The 15,962-nt window shown below is 39.5% G+C and overlaps 1 protein-coding gene across 1 annotated transcript; it reads right to left on the bottom strand.

The window, feature by feature from the left end:
• Positions 1-3,952: 3,952 nt before the first annotated feature.
• On the bottom strand, positions 3,953-6,349 carry LOC310957140 (aquaporin-11-like; the record flags this gene model as incomplete). Its single annotated transcript, XM_083927581.1, has 3 exons — positions 3,953-4,490; positions 4,793-4,909; positions 5,758-6,349. The coding sequence occupies 3 exons, from the start codon at positions 6,347-6,349 to the stop codon at positions 4,363-4,365; spliced, it is 837 nt and encodes a 278-aa protein (XP_083783707.1). The 3' UTR covers positions 3,953-4,362.
• Positions 6,350-15,962: the final 9,613 nt, after the last annotated feature.

Genomic DNA, 15,962 nt, shown 5'->3' with positions numbered 1-15,962 from the left:
TGCGGTGCACGCGTGACTCGGGCCTCTGTACACAAATATTTAGCGTTTAGATTTAGCTGGACGGGATTCTACAAATGTAATAATAGAGTGTGGTGGGTTGAGTCCGAGTAGAGGGACGTGGATGTCCGCGTGCTGTACGTAAAGCTGTTTAAACTCTCCGCAGAGACGAGAATTAATTCATATGTATCTCAGCGAGACCTGCGTAGCTGAGAGAGAGAGGGGGATTAAAGGAAGTGGGTGCCAATGACTGAAGTGTTAGCAGAGTTTCCTATTTACCTCATGATGAGCGACACCCTGTCCACTGTGTATAGATGCTAGTCGAGCGGCCCCCGGTGTTTGCATCTGCTCCTTACCTTTTTGTTAACTTTACTGTTCTTTCATATGGATCTGATCTTGTACATTTGTCATAATAAAAAGGGTTTCAGGCCTCACGCCCTCGTGGAAATCATCATTCATCGCTGAATAAGCACCAATGGGATGGGTTTTACGTGTAAACCATCCATTATTGTCAATGCGTGTTTGATTTATTGGACGATTATAAACATTTGTGCGTCCGCGTACAGGTGACGTTCAAGTCAAACACGTTTAAGAGGTTTGTTTACTTTTCATTTTCTATTCATATTATTTTAGAGTCATTCTCACTGTTTTATTTTAGCGTGTTAGCATTATTTGCTTAATGTCAGTTTAGCAGATATGTGGCCTCACAGCAAGAAGGTTCGTGGTTCGAATCCCGGCTGGGGGGCTTCTGTGTGGAGTTTGCATGTTCTCCCCGTGTCTGCGTGGGTTTTCTCCGGGTTCTCCGGTTTCCTCCCACAGTCCAAAGACGTGCAGGTGTTCGGTTCATTGATGACTCTAAATCACCCGTAGGTGTGAATGGTTGTCTGTCTCTGTTCGTCTCTATGTGTCCTGTGATAGACTGGTGTCCTGTCCAGGGTGGACCCCGCCTCACGCCCGATGTCAGCTGGGATCAGCTCCAGCCCCCTCGCGACCCCGACCCCGGGATAAGCGGTTGAAGATGAATGAATGAACGTCCTACTAGATTCTTTTATAGTGTTGTCCCACGGCACATGGTGACCTTGAAGGAGTTCCAAGTCTAAGTGGCAGAGGTCAGTCGATCTGTGCAGGCGACAACAATTTCACAAGTTCTACATGTTTGATCGGGTCGATACACTTTGCCAAAGACTCTTTTCTGACATAACATAAGCTACAAATACTTTATATAAAGTAAAGTAAATGACCCCTAACTTTATCAGCTGCAACATTAAAGTGATATTTACATTAATCCATAATTATAATATAATATTCTTATATATTTTGTACTTTAAGCACATTTAGATGCTAATACTTTTACACTTTTACCAAAGTAAAAGCTCGTAACACTGAGTCCATGTGGGCATATGTGTACTGTGCACCAAACCCAGGGTTCTATTGTTATAAACATTATCTTTTCTGTTCCATTGTTATTGTTTCACCACCTTTTCCTGCACTTATTCACTGAGAGGAGGAGGGAGAACAGGGACAGAAGTTTTCCTGGTTGCGTCCAACAGTGACCTGCTATTTGATTTGCTAAAGTTTGCGAACAAAAACGAGTGAAAAACCTACCAAAAATAAAAGAAAAGAGTTCGTCAGCAGCTCAGTGAAGCTTACAGCAGCATGTTGAGGCTCCTCTCACGTGTCCCTGTCAGTCTCATGTTGGTCGTATGTGGCGTTCGGGCCTTGCTTGTTATTTATGTTGCAGCTCTTTTGGTTTTGGTATGTGGCTGAAGTCAGACGTGAGTGTGAAGAAGGGAGGAAGGGAGGAGGAGGAGGAGGAGGAGGAGGACACAAAGGTCAGGTTGTGTAACAGACACCGCGCAGGCCAAAGTCCCAGGGGAACGCTCTGGAGGTGGACTGGACTCACCCAGACCTCTGAGCGAGGAACACAAATGAGATCCATGTTTGTGGTGCAGCTGAATGAATTCACACATTCATTGGTTTAAAGGCGGCACGGAGGTTTGGTGGTTGGCACTGTCGCCTCACAGCAAGAGGGTTCCTGGTTGCGAATCCCAGCTGGGGCCCTTCTGTGTGGAGTTTGCATGTTCTCCCCGTGTCTGCGTGGGTTTTCTCCGGGTTCTCCGGTTTCCTCCCACAGTCCAAAGACGTGCAGGTGTTCGGTTCATTGATGACTCTAAATCACCCGTAGGTGTGTATGGTTGTCTGTCTCTGTTCGTCTCTATGTGTCCTGTGATAGACTGGCGTCCTGTCCAGGGTGGACCCCGCCTCACGCCTGATGTAAGCTGGGATCGGCTCCAGCCCCCCACGACCCCGACAGGGACAAGAGGCTGAAGCTGGATGATAGATGAATTCTTCGTCCCATGGTCTTTTTCATTACTTACTTACATCAAATAAGCCCGTGTATCAACTATTAACGGAGAAATCCAGGAGAGTGGCTAACAGCCGGACGTGGCTAACAGTGGTTAGCTCGGGGCAGGACGCTGAAGGCATTCAAAAGTCTTTTTTAACCACTAATGCTGCTGAAAATAACAGCAAACCTCTGCAGCAGCATGAGAAGAGTCCCTACACACACAACAAAGCAGCAACAGCGTAGTTAGTGAAGCCAGAGTTTATTAAAGAGTGTTTTAAAGACTTACCTACTGGCCCCTGTACCAGCTCCTCTCATAGTAAAGTCTATTACAGTGGATTACCAAAGTCAATCCCAAAGGAAGGAGCCCATTGGTGCTTTGTTGTGTGTGCAGGGACTCTTTAGAATAGAAATTTAACATAAAAAACATTATATCTATTTTAATATATATATAAATAAATTTGACGTAATTACAGTTGTCGGGACGTTTAAAATTAACCCCAAAAATGATTAAAAAAACCTTTTATGAGGCTAAAAAACACACTTGAGATGTAAAATAGATGTTTTTAATCAAAATATTTCACACACATTATTAGAAATGCATTTAAATTACAACACTATGCAAAACCCGTTACCTTAAAATGACCTTAGTTCACATTCTTACTGATTTTAATAACAATAAAAGAATTAAAATGCCTTTTTATCATCGTCATCCAGACTCTAGAGGTAATAAAGTTGATTCTTTTGTCGTTGCTGCAGCTGGAAATCCAGTGGAAACAAAGAGATGGACGTAAAAAGCAGAAATAAAACACTGGTAAATATTTAAACCACAGTGGAGAAGAAGCGTAAATGACTTTAAGCAGGAAGACGTAAAAAACGGAGCAGGTGTTTGAAGCTTTGGTCTAAAGTTAAAAAAGGTTGGATCCAGTTTTACTCCAGTTCACATTAGAAGCGTCGGTGTAATTAAATTAAACCCCTCTGAAAATATAAAGCTGTGAAAATAAAACCCACGTTAATCAAAATCAAATGGAGCGAACCACCAAACCGCTGTGCCCCCTTCACCGGATTCACTCACCGCAAAAGTCTCTTTAGGATCTAAAGGAAGAAAGTTCTGTTTAAATGTCACAATGTTAGTTTTCACACACACTCGTGACTTTTAGCAGGCACGCCTCGGTTACTGTATTTATGTATTTATGTATTTAAGTATGTATTTATTTAGGTATGTATGTATTTATGTATTTAAGTATGTATTTATTTAGGTATTGAGATGTTTGCAGGTATAGAAGTTAAATTCACTGACAACGGCTCATGAAAGTCTCCCCCCGCAGAGAGAAAAGTGTGTGTAATGTCAAACACATCTGCAGAAAACCGGAACTTTGTGTGCATTCATAGTTTAAATATACATGCATACATATATATATATATATATACATATATATATATATGTATGTATATATACATATATATATATATATGTATGTATATATACATATATATATATCTAAAGCACGGTTAAATTAAGTAGCTTACGCATCATTTCATCTGTTAGAGAACTGTAAAGAGAGATTTTTTAGGTCAAACTTAAGTTAAAAATTCACCCTTAGTGTGATTGCTTTGATTCTGTGTGTACTGTCATTGTTGCTGGTGCAGCATCTGCGCGTATGGGCGCTTAAAACACTTATATATGACTTTAACCGCAGCCCCTCTGTCGCATCAGCACCGTTAAAGGATGCAGAAGCAGCCGTTAGCACCGACCTGCTGCACAGGTGACAGACGTCGCTGCACGAGTCTGAAACTGATTTAAACTGTAAAAACCTGATGATTCTCAGGTGTATTGCAGGTTTTCCCCGTGTTTTGTGTGCGTTCACTTACGGTTTTGTCGTGACCTCGTTGTGCTGTAAGAACGCTGCGTGTGCTGCATGTTTGTGTCCCTGTGAGTGTTCATGACTCTGGTGTTTTCCACGCACACACACGTGGAATAAAAAGCTTAAGACACGATCTTCTGCGTCTGGGCCGCTCCCCTACTGCGTCTTCTTCTTCTTCCTCTGGTTCTGGACCCCAGGGACCTCAGGGAGCTCCGGCCCGACGCTGCTCTTCGCAGACAGGAAGGGGAGGATCTTCTCGAACAGCAGGACGCAGCTCGCCACGCCTGGAGGACGCACACGGAACACACACGGGAGGTTACTTTGGGCGGACGGAAGGAGGCAAAGATACTCAAGGTGTGAATCACTGAGTGCGTTTGAATGTGTGTGTGTGTGTGTGTGTGTGCAGGTGTTTGGACTGAGGTGTGCAGGTGTCGAGGTGAAGTCGTGTCTCCGTGGTAACCCTAGATTTAATATCATATTTGCTTAAAGTGTCACACACATTCTGACTGCACAATGAGTCAGACGATCGTGACCAGGGTTGAAATGGTTACAGTTGAATAAATCTAAATCTAACAGCGAGCCTTACCCAAGACCGGTCCCAGCCAGTACACAAAGCAGTACTCCGGGTATGTGTGGCCGCTGCAGGGGAACTGGACGGAGAAGGCCAGGACGGGGTTAAAGACGGCTCCTGAAACGCTTCCACCTGCACAAGAGCCAGAGAGCAGGGTCGTTATTCAGCTTTAAGAACATTTAAATCACAGCAAAGAGTCGTTAGTTTCAGCTTTGATTGCATTTAAACCCAAGCCCGCATCACAGCAACTTCCTGTTTGATCCAATCAGGAAGTGCCCAAAACGTCAGGTCTCTGAGTGTCCACTAGGGGCAGGTTTCATAACAGAGCAGTTTCTCATTGACCCCCATGTTAAACAGGCCGTTTACACAGCATCATTAAACCTGTTTAAGTCGTTCTAGTCAGTATGTTTAGGTCATATCTCCATGACAACACTGAGGGGGATGAATTTTTTTGTACCAGGCTAATTTTTATTTTATTGGAGGTTAAAGTTTATGAATAATTAGGGGCGTGGCCTCTTGAGTGACAGCTAGCCTCTGGCCCTCACTTCTCCTCGGAGGTAAACGTCAGCCAGATGGACGTACGCCCCTCCCCCCAACATCACATACATACCCTTTTAAGACTATTTTATTTTCAAGTATTTTATTGAAAATAATATTTTTATTTGAATATTTCACTCTTATTGTATTTTATTGTAAACTATTTTATCGTCTTATCTAATTTTAAATTACATTTTTGTATTTTCTAACTTGCAGCCCAAGCATGCCGTTTCTTATACGCTCATTTATTACTGTATTATTTTATTTTTAAATATTTTACGCTTTTTGTTTGTCTTTGTTTTATTGTCTTTTACTCTAAATTACGTCATTTATTGCCTTAAATTATTTGTATTTAATTGTATTATTATCTTCCAGTTTTATTATTCCCTTTTATAGTTTTAAAACCATTTTAATAAAAATAAACACCTGTCACTCAAACTCACCTGCGTAAACCGCCGCAGTGATGACGGCAGCGATGAAGTGAACCCGGAGTTTCTCGTCCAGTTTGTGCGCGTGCATGGCGGCGGCTTGGACCGTGAACGCGCAGCCCAGCTCCGCGGCCACGGCCTCCGGTAGAGTCCCACCGAGCGGGTCGAAGCACCGGAACCCGAACCGCTGGTGCCGGACGTGGATGTCGGAGAGACCCAGCGACCAGACGGACGCTGCGAAAAACTGCGCCGCGACCGCCGCCGCGAACTGGCACAGCACGAGCACCGCGGCCGCCCTGACGCTGCTGCGCCCGCGGCAAACGCTCTCCAACGCGCCGATGGGGTTGCACGTCGCCCCGCGGAAAGTCAACAAGTGTATGACGGTGACGGTGTAGGTGAGGGTGAGGCTGAACGGCAGCTCCAGCGAAGAAGCTTCACCCAGAAGTTTGAGTTCGTGGGTGCAGCAGCAGAGCTGGAAGGTGGACGCCGCCTCCAGCAGGTAAATCCAGTGAGCTTCGCGGAAAAGACGCGCGGCAGTGCGGCGGATCGCCTCGCTGAGGAGCACCGCGGCTCCCAGCACCGCCAAGGAGACGTACAGGTCAGTCATGCCTCCGGTTGGTCACACCGACCGGACCGTGCGAACCGCCCCGTGTGAAGTGGAGCAACTTTAAAGTGTCGAGGTCCCTCCTCGAAGTTTGCTCCAAGCTGCCGCAGCTGCGTCAATCCGCCGCGATCAGAAACGGGAAGCGAAGCGGCGAAGGCTTCAAAATAAAAGCCCAATTATGACCCGCTCAAGGCAGCAGCTTTTGCAATAAGTGTCTTAAGGTGTGGAGGACTAATCCTGACTTAGGTCACAATAAATAAACAAAGGAATAAATAAATACTTACATGAATAAATACTTTAATAAATAAATAAAGGAATTAATAAATAAATGAAGGAATTAATACATACATGGATAAATACTTTAATAAATAAATAAAGGAATTAATACATACATGAATAAATACTTTAATAAATAAATAAAGGAATTAATAAATAAATGAAGGAATTAATACATACATGAATAAATACTTTAATAAATAAATAAAGGAATTAATAAATAAATGAAGGAATTAATACATACATGGATAAATACTTTAATAAATAAATAAAGGAATTAATACATACATGAATAAATACTTTAATAAATAAATAAAGGAATTAATAAATAAATGAAGGAATTAATACATACAGGAATAAATACTTTAAATAATAAATAAAGGAAGAAATAAATAAATACATACATGAATAAATACTTTAAATAATAAATAAAGGAATAAATAAATGCATAAATAAATAAATACATACAGGAGTAAATAAATAAATGTATGAATAAATGGGACCTCCTACCTCATTAGAATATGGACACACAAATAAAGGAATAAATAAATAAACATGCATACATAGATTCAGAAATAAATGAATATTGGTGAATAAAATGTAGATAAATATGTAAAGCATTATTTATTTATATATATATATACATGTATTTATGCATTTGTTTATTCCTGTATTTATTTAAACATTTATTATTTATATACACATTTATTTATGTATTTTCTGCATTTGTTTATGTATTTATTCCTGTATTTTATTTTTTTAAATATACGTTTAGTTCACCATGTATTTATTTATGTTTTTATTTATGCGTTTATTTATTGATCCCTGTATTCATATATACATTTGTTTATTTATATATACATTTATTTCACCAATTAATTTATTTATACATACATTTTTCATCATTTATTCATTTATATATTTATTTATACATTCATGGATACATAGTTATTTATTTACACATACATTTATTTCATCATCTGTTTATTTATTGAGTCATGTTTAGTCCTCCATATTCAATTTTCCATTCACTCAAATAAAAACACGATGGTGGTAGAATTTCTCTGATCTTATAAAAGATTTTTACAGTCACAGAAGTTACAGTGAAAAAAACATATAAAGCATTTAACACAATAAAGGGTAATTTAAAAATGTCTAAAATATGTTTACAGTTACAGAAGTTACAGTGCAGTTTACTGAAATACCACATAAAAGATTTAAAACACGTAAAAGGTCATTTAAAACATAATGCAGTTACAGAAGTTACAGTGCAGTTTACTTAACACATGAAACATAAAAAGATTTAAAACACATAAACTACAAACATAATCAACCTACAGACACAAGAAAGCAAACAAGCACTATTTCCAAAATGTCAAAACTATTGTCATTCTCAAAAATTTGTTGCAAATCCAGATTTTATTTTGAAAGTTGTAACAGGAAATGTTATTCACTGTGAAGTGCTTGAATGCTTTGGGGGCGGTGCACACATCCTGGGGAGTCACTGGTGTGTGTGTGTGTGTGTGTGTGTGTGTGTGTGTGTGTGTGTGTGTGTGTGTGTGTGTGTGTGTGTGTGTGTGTGTGTGTGTGTGTGTGTGTGTGTGTGTGTGTGTGTGTGTGTGTGTGTGTGTGTGTGTGTGTGTGTGTGTGTGTGTGTGTGTGTGTGTGTGTGTGTGTGTGTGTGTGTGTGTTACAGGACAATAACATCAACTTTAATGTGATGAACAGGTGAAATAACAAGTTTACTGAATACTGAGGATTGTTCTGTATTAGGGTGCACTCACACTGTCTTTCTGTCCTGGGACAAAACCGTTTTTTCAGCTAAAGTCTAGTACCTTTAAGCAGTGTGAGTGCACCCGCTTTGCGCATAACTGCGGATAGCGGGCCGTCCACAGCCCGCTTGAAAGAGGTGGGCTTTAGCGGAGCCGTTTGCACATGTACGAGCACGAGCGTGCGCACGTGTACGAGCACGAGGCCTACGGCGGCTCTGAGGTCATTTCCTGTGCGCCTGTTGGGACGTAGAAAAAAGAAGGAGGGACCATGCGCGGACATTTCAAACAATGGCGGTGAAAGGTTCACGTTGGTGTGATGCGGAGGTGGAGTGTTTACTGCAGATTTGGTCGATGAAAAGATTCAAAAACAGTCGACAAGACGCACAAAGACTCCGAGGTCTACGGAAAGATCTGGAAACAAAGCCACGCATCGCCATGACGCCATCAATGCGTGTGACGTGTTACGGCGTGATGACGTATAGGCAGCAAGAAGCATTCTCCGAGGCCCAGGTAGTGTGGGTACAAACGGGCCTGGAGGGGGGGACAAGGACCCTAAAGCACGGGGCACGGGACGGAGGCACAGTGGGAGGGCGCCCTAAATATGTAGTTCACCACAGCTGCACGGTGCTGGAAAAGCATGAAAATTAACCTTGAAATGCTTGAAAAGTGCTTGAATTTGACTTTGTAAAAGGTGCAGGAACCCTGAATTTATTCCATCATCACTTAGAATTACATATTTAATATTTCCCAGTGACAGCGCACACTGTGTCACCTGTGTGTAGAGGCCGCGCCCCATCAAATTAAAATGTTTCAGATGAATTATGAAACATTTTTCTAATCCTCCCCCTGAGTTTCAGCCTTGCACATGTGACATTTTGAGAGTTTAATTTCTAAAGTTCTGTTCGCAGACTCCTGCCGTACCAATGGATCATGATGTAACACCACCGTCCCTGTTACACCGTTCGATCCCTCAGGAGGGGGAAACGGGGAAACGTCCAAGCTGTTTTCAGTAAGGACGGGACGCTGGTGAGCTCAGCTGATGAGGTAATCGGGCAATGGAAGGAGCACTTTCAGGAACGGCATCAGGAAAGATGATGCCGTGCCTCCTGATTACGAAGTGTGTAAAGATTAAAAAGAGTTGGACCTAAAAATGACCCTTGGGGAACTCCACACTTTATCTTATGGCTTCCTGAAGAAACAAGTATCCATGCTTACAAAGACACTTCCATCAGTGAGGACGTGAACCAGTTAAATGGGGCGGCAGTAGCTCAGTCCATAGGTGACTTGGCTGGGGACCGTAGGGTCGCTGGTTCAAGTCCCTGTGTGGACTGGTGGCTGGAGGGGTCGCTGGTTCAAGTCCCTGTGTGGACTGGTGGCTGGAGAGGTGCCCCCTCGCTCTAACAACTCTCCTTAATTACGTGTGTGTGTGTGTGTGTGTGTGTGTGTGTGTGTGTGTGTGTCATGTATAATAATAGTGCGGGATAAATAAAGTAATTCTTCTTCTTCTAAAAACAGTACCGCGGTCGGCCGGTGCAACAGTGGTTGCCCCGTGTAAAGAGGCTGCAGATCCTCGAGGATCAGATTCTGAAGCTGATTCTGAACAAAGGATATTTAGTCAATGAAGTGTACACAGCAATTCATACTTCACCTGTTTCTTTGCTGACCTAAATGACCTTTTATGTGTTTTATGTAGAGAACTTTGAATTGTGCAATACAAATAAACTTACCTTTGTTCTTATTGCACTGTGGGTCGGGGAGAAAGGTATGTCTGCAGCACATGTTACAGAACTGACAATAAAGCTGAGTTTGATCCTATTGTCTTTATTATTTTGCAGCAGTGATATTTGGTTCCATCTACTCCTGTATGTCTAGTAGCTCCAGTTACTTGCATATTGTACTATCAATGTCTTTTTTTTAAGGTCATTCATCCATCTTCAACCCGGAGAAAACCCACGCAGACACGGTGACAACATGCACACAACGCACAGAAAGGTCCAGGCCGGGACGCGAACCTGTAACCTTCTTGCTGCGAGGCGACACTGCTAACCACTATACCACTATACCGTTTTTTGTGTATACACTGCTTTTGTATCTGCTATGCACCAAATTGCCAGGTCTAATTCCTGTACTGTCACCTGTTTACATGCTTGCCAATGAAGTTGATTCTGATGCTGTTTTATTTTTATTTTTAAAGCTAAATCCATTTTAAATTGCTTTTAAAATGTAAAATAAATTACACAAAATGACCACAAAGAGATTTTAATGACTGAATATAGACAGAAGACAACTGCACAGACACAAAATGATGAAAAAGACACCGGAAATGATTAAAAAGACACGTTAAATGACAACACAGAGAAACGACAGAACTGTCACATTTTTAAAAAACACCTCAAAAAGATGCAAAATGACTAAAAAATAGATGCAAAACCACCTCAAAAAGATGCAAAATGACTAAAAAAGATGCAAAATGACTAAACAATGATGCAAAAGCACCACAAAAAGATGCAAAATGACAAAAATTAGATGCAAAATGACTAAAAATAGATTTAAAACCCCCCTCAAAAGATGCAAAATGACTAAAAATAGATTTAAAACCCCCCTCAAAAGATGCAAAATGACTAAAAATAGATGCAAAACCACCTCAAAAAGATGCAAAATTACTAAAAAAAAAGATGCAAAATGACTAAAAATAGATGCAAAACCACCTCAAAAAGATGCAAAATGACTAAAAATTGATGCAAAACCACCTCAAAAAGATGCAAAATGTCTAAAAATTGATGCAAAACCACCTCAAAAAGATGCAAAATGACTAAAAAAAGATGCAAAATGTCTAAAAATTGATTCTAAACCACCACAAAAAGATGCAAAATGACTAAAAATAGATGCAAAATGACTAAAAATAGATGCTAAACCACCTCAAAAAGATGCAAAATGACTAAAAAAAGATGCAAAATGTCTAAAAATTGATGCTAAACCACCACAAAAAGATGCAAAATGACTAAAAAAAGATGCAAAATGTCTAAAAATTGATTCTAAACCACCACAAAAAGATGCAAAATGACTAAAAATAGATGCAAAATGACTAAAAATAGATGCTAAACCACCTCAAAAAGATGCAAAATGACTAAAAAAAGATGCAAAATGTCTAAAAATTGATGCTAAACCACCACAAAAAGATGCAAAATGACTAAAAATAGATGCAAAATGACTAAAAATAGATGCAAAACCACCTCAAAATGCCTTAAAAACCACCAAACCTGTCTGTGCCCGCGGGCCCATTGTGTCGGAACACGTCCATGTTTTCATTAAAGCCTCAATATTAAGTCAAAGGAAAAACGAGAGGCTTTAATTTTGAAGGGCATCGTGCAGCGGGTCGGTGTGTAAGTGTGTGTGTGAGCTTCACGGTCTCCCCGTCAGAGGCCACCTGCTCTACATCTGGTGACCGAGAAAGAACGGCGCACTGCGGCTTCTCCTCTGCCGTTTACCGGGGAGGCAGACCGGACCCGGAGGATCACCTGCAGGTAGGATGACCAGCGTTTGAATGAGTCATTAGAATAAAATGCTGTGACGTCAGGAATACTGGACGGGTTTTGACATCATGTTGTTGTTGTTGTTGTTTTTGGTGATGAGCAGCTTTGTGCTCTCTGCTCACCAGGTCCCGTTCTTTCTTTGGTGATTCCCCAGATCTCATTCTAAAAACCGGTCAATTTGTTATTATCACGCTATGTGGCTGAGAAAGCTCCCTCATCAACCCATGTGATCAGGAATTACACATGAATAGGATACAGTCTTTAGTCCGGCTCACATACAACACATGGGTAAAGGTGCAAACAGGGTCTGACATTGTTTTTGCAATTAGATGAAGCGACACCACCACACAATGATGCAAAATGACTAAAAATAGATGCAAAACCACCTCAAAAAGATGCAAAATGACTAAAAATAGATACAAACCACCTCATAAGATGCAAAATGACTAAAAATAGATGCAAAACCACCTCAAAACGATGCAAAATGACTAAAAATAGATGCAAAACCACCACAAAAAGATGCAAAATGACCAAAACAGATGCTAAACCACCTCAAAAAGATGCAAAATGACTAAAAATAGATGCAAAACCACCTCAAAAAGATGCAAAATGACTAAAAATAGATGCAAAACCACCTCAAAACGATGCAAAATGGTTAAAAATACTGTAGATGCAAAACCACCACAAAAAGATGCAAAACGACTAAAGATACAAAACCACCACAAAAAGATGCAAAATGGTTAAAAATAGATACAAAACCACCACAAAAAGATGCAAAATGGTTAAAAATAGATGCAAAACCACCACAAAAAGATGCAAAATGGTTAAAAATAGATACAAAACCACCACAAAAAGATGCAAAATGGTTAAAAATAGATACAAAACCACCACAAAAAGGTGCAAAATGGTTAAAAATAGATACAAAACCACCACAAAAAGATGCAAAATGGTTAAAAATAGATGCGAAACCACCTCATAAAGATGCAAAATGACTAAAAATAGATTCAAAACCACCACAAAAAGATGCAAAATGACCAAAACAGATGCTAAACCACCTCATAAAGATGCAAAATGACTAAAAATAGATTCAAAACCATCACAAAAAGATGCAAAATGACTAAAAAACATGACATCAGGATTATCAGGATTTACACTTAAATAGGATCTAGTCTTTAATTCGGCTCACATACGACACATGGGTAAAGGTGCAAACAGGGTCTGCTAATTGTTTTTGCGTTTGACGGTTAAATGTGATCGGTGTTTACCAGCATAACGACCAGGTTTTAATCTTAAATTCTGTTCTGGTTATGCCCAAAAGCAAGGCACATTTAGATTCTTAAATTATTGTAAAGAATATGGCAAGTTTTCTCCTTTCAAGAGCACCTTCACTGCAAAGCGTTACACAACTGTCAGCTTTGTCTTTCTCAGCCCGTCCCGTTATACGTTAATAATGAGGGTCTTTTGTTGCAAACATGAGATTATTTGTCCCTGGCAGGTTGGTGAGTTTGTAATCTTTAACAACAGGTGCAAACACGGCACTGCACAACTACCAAAGTAAGAAATGACCACAACTGGAGCACAAACTGCACTTTACTGATGGTTTTACAGCTCTAAACTTTGACTTGTGTGCAAACTTTACCCCAGTATGATAAGGTATGTGTGTGCACACTTGTTCTTTAAGTGGGTTACAATTTCACTCCGTCAGTAAAGTGGGATTATAGGTCCCTGAGCTGCCCTTTGTTCTCCAGTAAAGATGTGACCTGAAACACACCTGAGTTGCTCAAGAGCTGTTGTATATGAAGACGCCTGCCCACAGTAACAGACAGGGTCAGATCTGAAACTTTACTTCTCTGGGGACTGAAACTCTGCAGCGTGGAAGATATTTCTGCTGTTTCCTGCAGAAGAACAACAACGATCTGTAACAATAGTCCAACAATAACTGACTCTGAGCTTTGTTCCAGCAGGTTTCCTGAGGCTGCAGAGACTCTGAGCTTATTCTGTAGGTTTCTTTGTTTTGTTTGTTTGATTTAAAGCTGCAATAATTCAAGAAAATGTACTTATTTATATCATTTATTCCATATCAAAGTATCAAAATGTATCTGAGTGAGTGTATTAAGTGGTGGAGGAAATATTCAGGTCCTGTACTTAAATAAAAGTACTCACAAAACCACCTCAAAAAGATGCAAAATGACAAGAAATAGATGCACAACCACCTCAAAAAGATGCAAAATGACTAAAAATAGATGCAGAACCACCACAAAAAGATGCAAAATGACTAAAAATAGATGCAGAACCACCACAAAAAGATGCAAAATGACTAAAAATAGATGCAGAACCACCACAAAAAGATGCAAAATGACTAAAAATAGATGCAAAACCAGCACAAAAAGATGCAAAATGACTAAAAAACAGATGCAAAACCACCACAAAAAGATGCAAAATGACAAAAAATAGATGCAGAACAACCACAAAAAGATGCAAAATGACTAAAAATAGATGCAAAACCACAACAAAAAGATGCAAAATGACAAAAAATAAATGCGAAACCACCTCAAAAAGATGCAAAATGACTAAAAATAGATGCAAAACCACCACAAAAAGATACAAAATTACTAAAAATAGATGCAAAACCACCTCAAAAAGATGCAAAATGACAAAAAATAGATGAAAAACGACCACAAAAAGATGCAAAATGACTAAAAAACAGATGCAAAACAACCACAAAAAGATGCAAAATGACAAAAAATTGATGCAAAACCACCACAAACAGATGCAAAATGACTAAAAATAGATGCAAAACCAGCACAAAAAGATGCAAAATGACAAAAAATTGATGCAAAACCACCACAAAATTATGCAAAATGACTAAAAATAGATGCAAAACAACCTCAAAAAGACACAAAATTACTAAAAATAGATGCAAAACCACCACAAAATGATGCAAAATGACTAAAAATAGATGCAAAGCCACCTCAAAAAGATGCAAAATGACCAAAAATAGATGCAAAGCCACCTCAAAAAGATGCAAAATGACTAAAAATAGATGCAAAACCACCACAAAATGATGCAAAATGACTAAAAATAGATGCAAAACCACCTCAAAAAGATGCAAAATGACCAAAAATAGATGCAAAATGACTAAAAATAGATGCAAAACCACCACAAAAAGATGCAAAATGACTAAAAATAGATGCAAAACAACCACAAAAAGATGCAAAATGACTAAAAATAGATGCAAAACAACCACAAAAAGATGCAAAATGACTAAAAAACAGATGCAAAACCACCACACAAAGATGCAAAATGACAAAAAATAGATGCAGAACAACCACAAAAAGATGCAAAATGACTAAAAATAGATGCAAAACCACAACAAAAAGATGCAAAATGACAAAAAATAAATGCGAAACCACCTCAAAAAGATGCAAAATGACTAAAAATAGATGCAAAACCACCTCAAAACGATGCAAAATGGTTAAAAATAGATGCAAAACCACCACAAAAAGATGCAAAACGACTAAAGATACAAAACCACCACAAAAAGATGCAAAATGACTAAAAATAGATGCAAAACCAGCACAAAAAGATGCAAAATGACTAAAAAACAGATGCAAAACCACCACACAAAGATGCAAAATGACAAAAAATAGACGCAAAACCACCACAAAAAGATACAAAATTACTAAAAATAGATGCAAAACCACCACAAAAAGATGCAAAATGACTAAAAAACAGATGCAAAACAACCACAAAAAGATGCAAAATGACAAAAAATTGATGCAAAACCACCACAAACAGATGCAAAACGACTAAAAATAGATGCAAAACCAGCACAAAAAGATGCAAAATGACAAAAAAATGATGCAAAACCACCACAAAATGATGCAAAATGACTAAAAATAGATGCAAAGCCACCTCAAAAAGATGCAAAATGACTAAAAATAGATGCAAAGCCACCTCAAAAAGATGCAAAATGACTAAAAATAGATGCAAAACCACCACAAAATGATGCAAAATGACTAAAAATAGATGCAA

This window comes from Echiichthys vipera, assembly GCF_963691815.1.
Source record: "Echiichthys vipera genome assembly, chromosome: 14".
Classification (NCBI taxonomy): Eukaryota; Metazoa; Chordata; class Actinopteri; order Perciformes; family Trachinidae; genus Echiichthys; species Echiichthys vipera.
The sequence above is the reverse complement of the archived record's forward strand: the minus strand, read 5'-3'. Positions and strand labels throughout refer to the sequence as shown.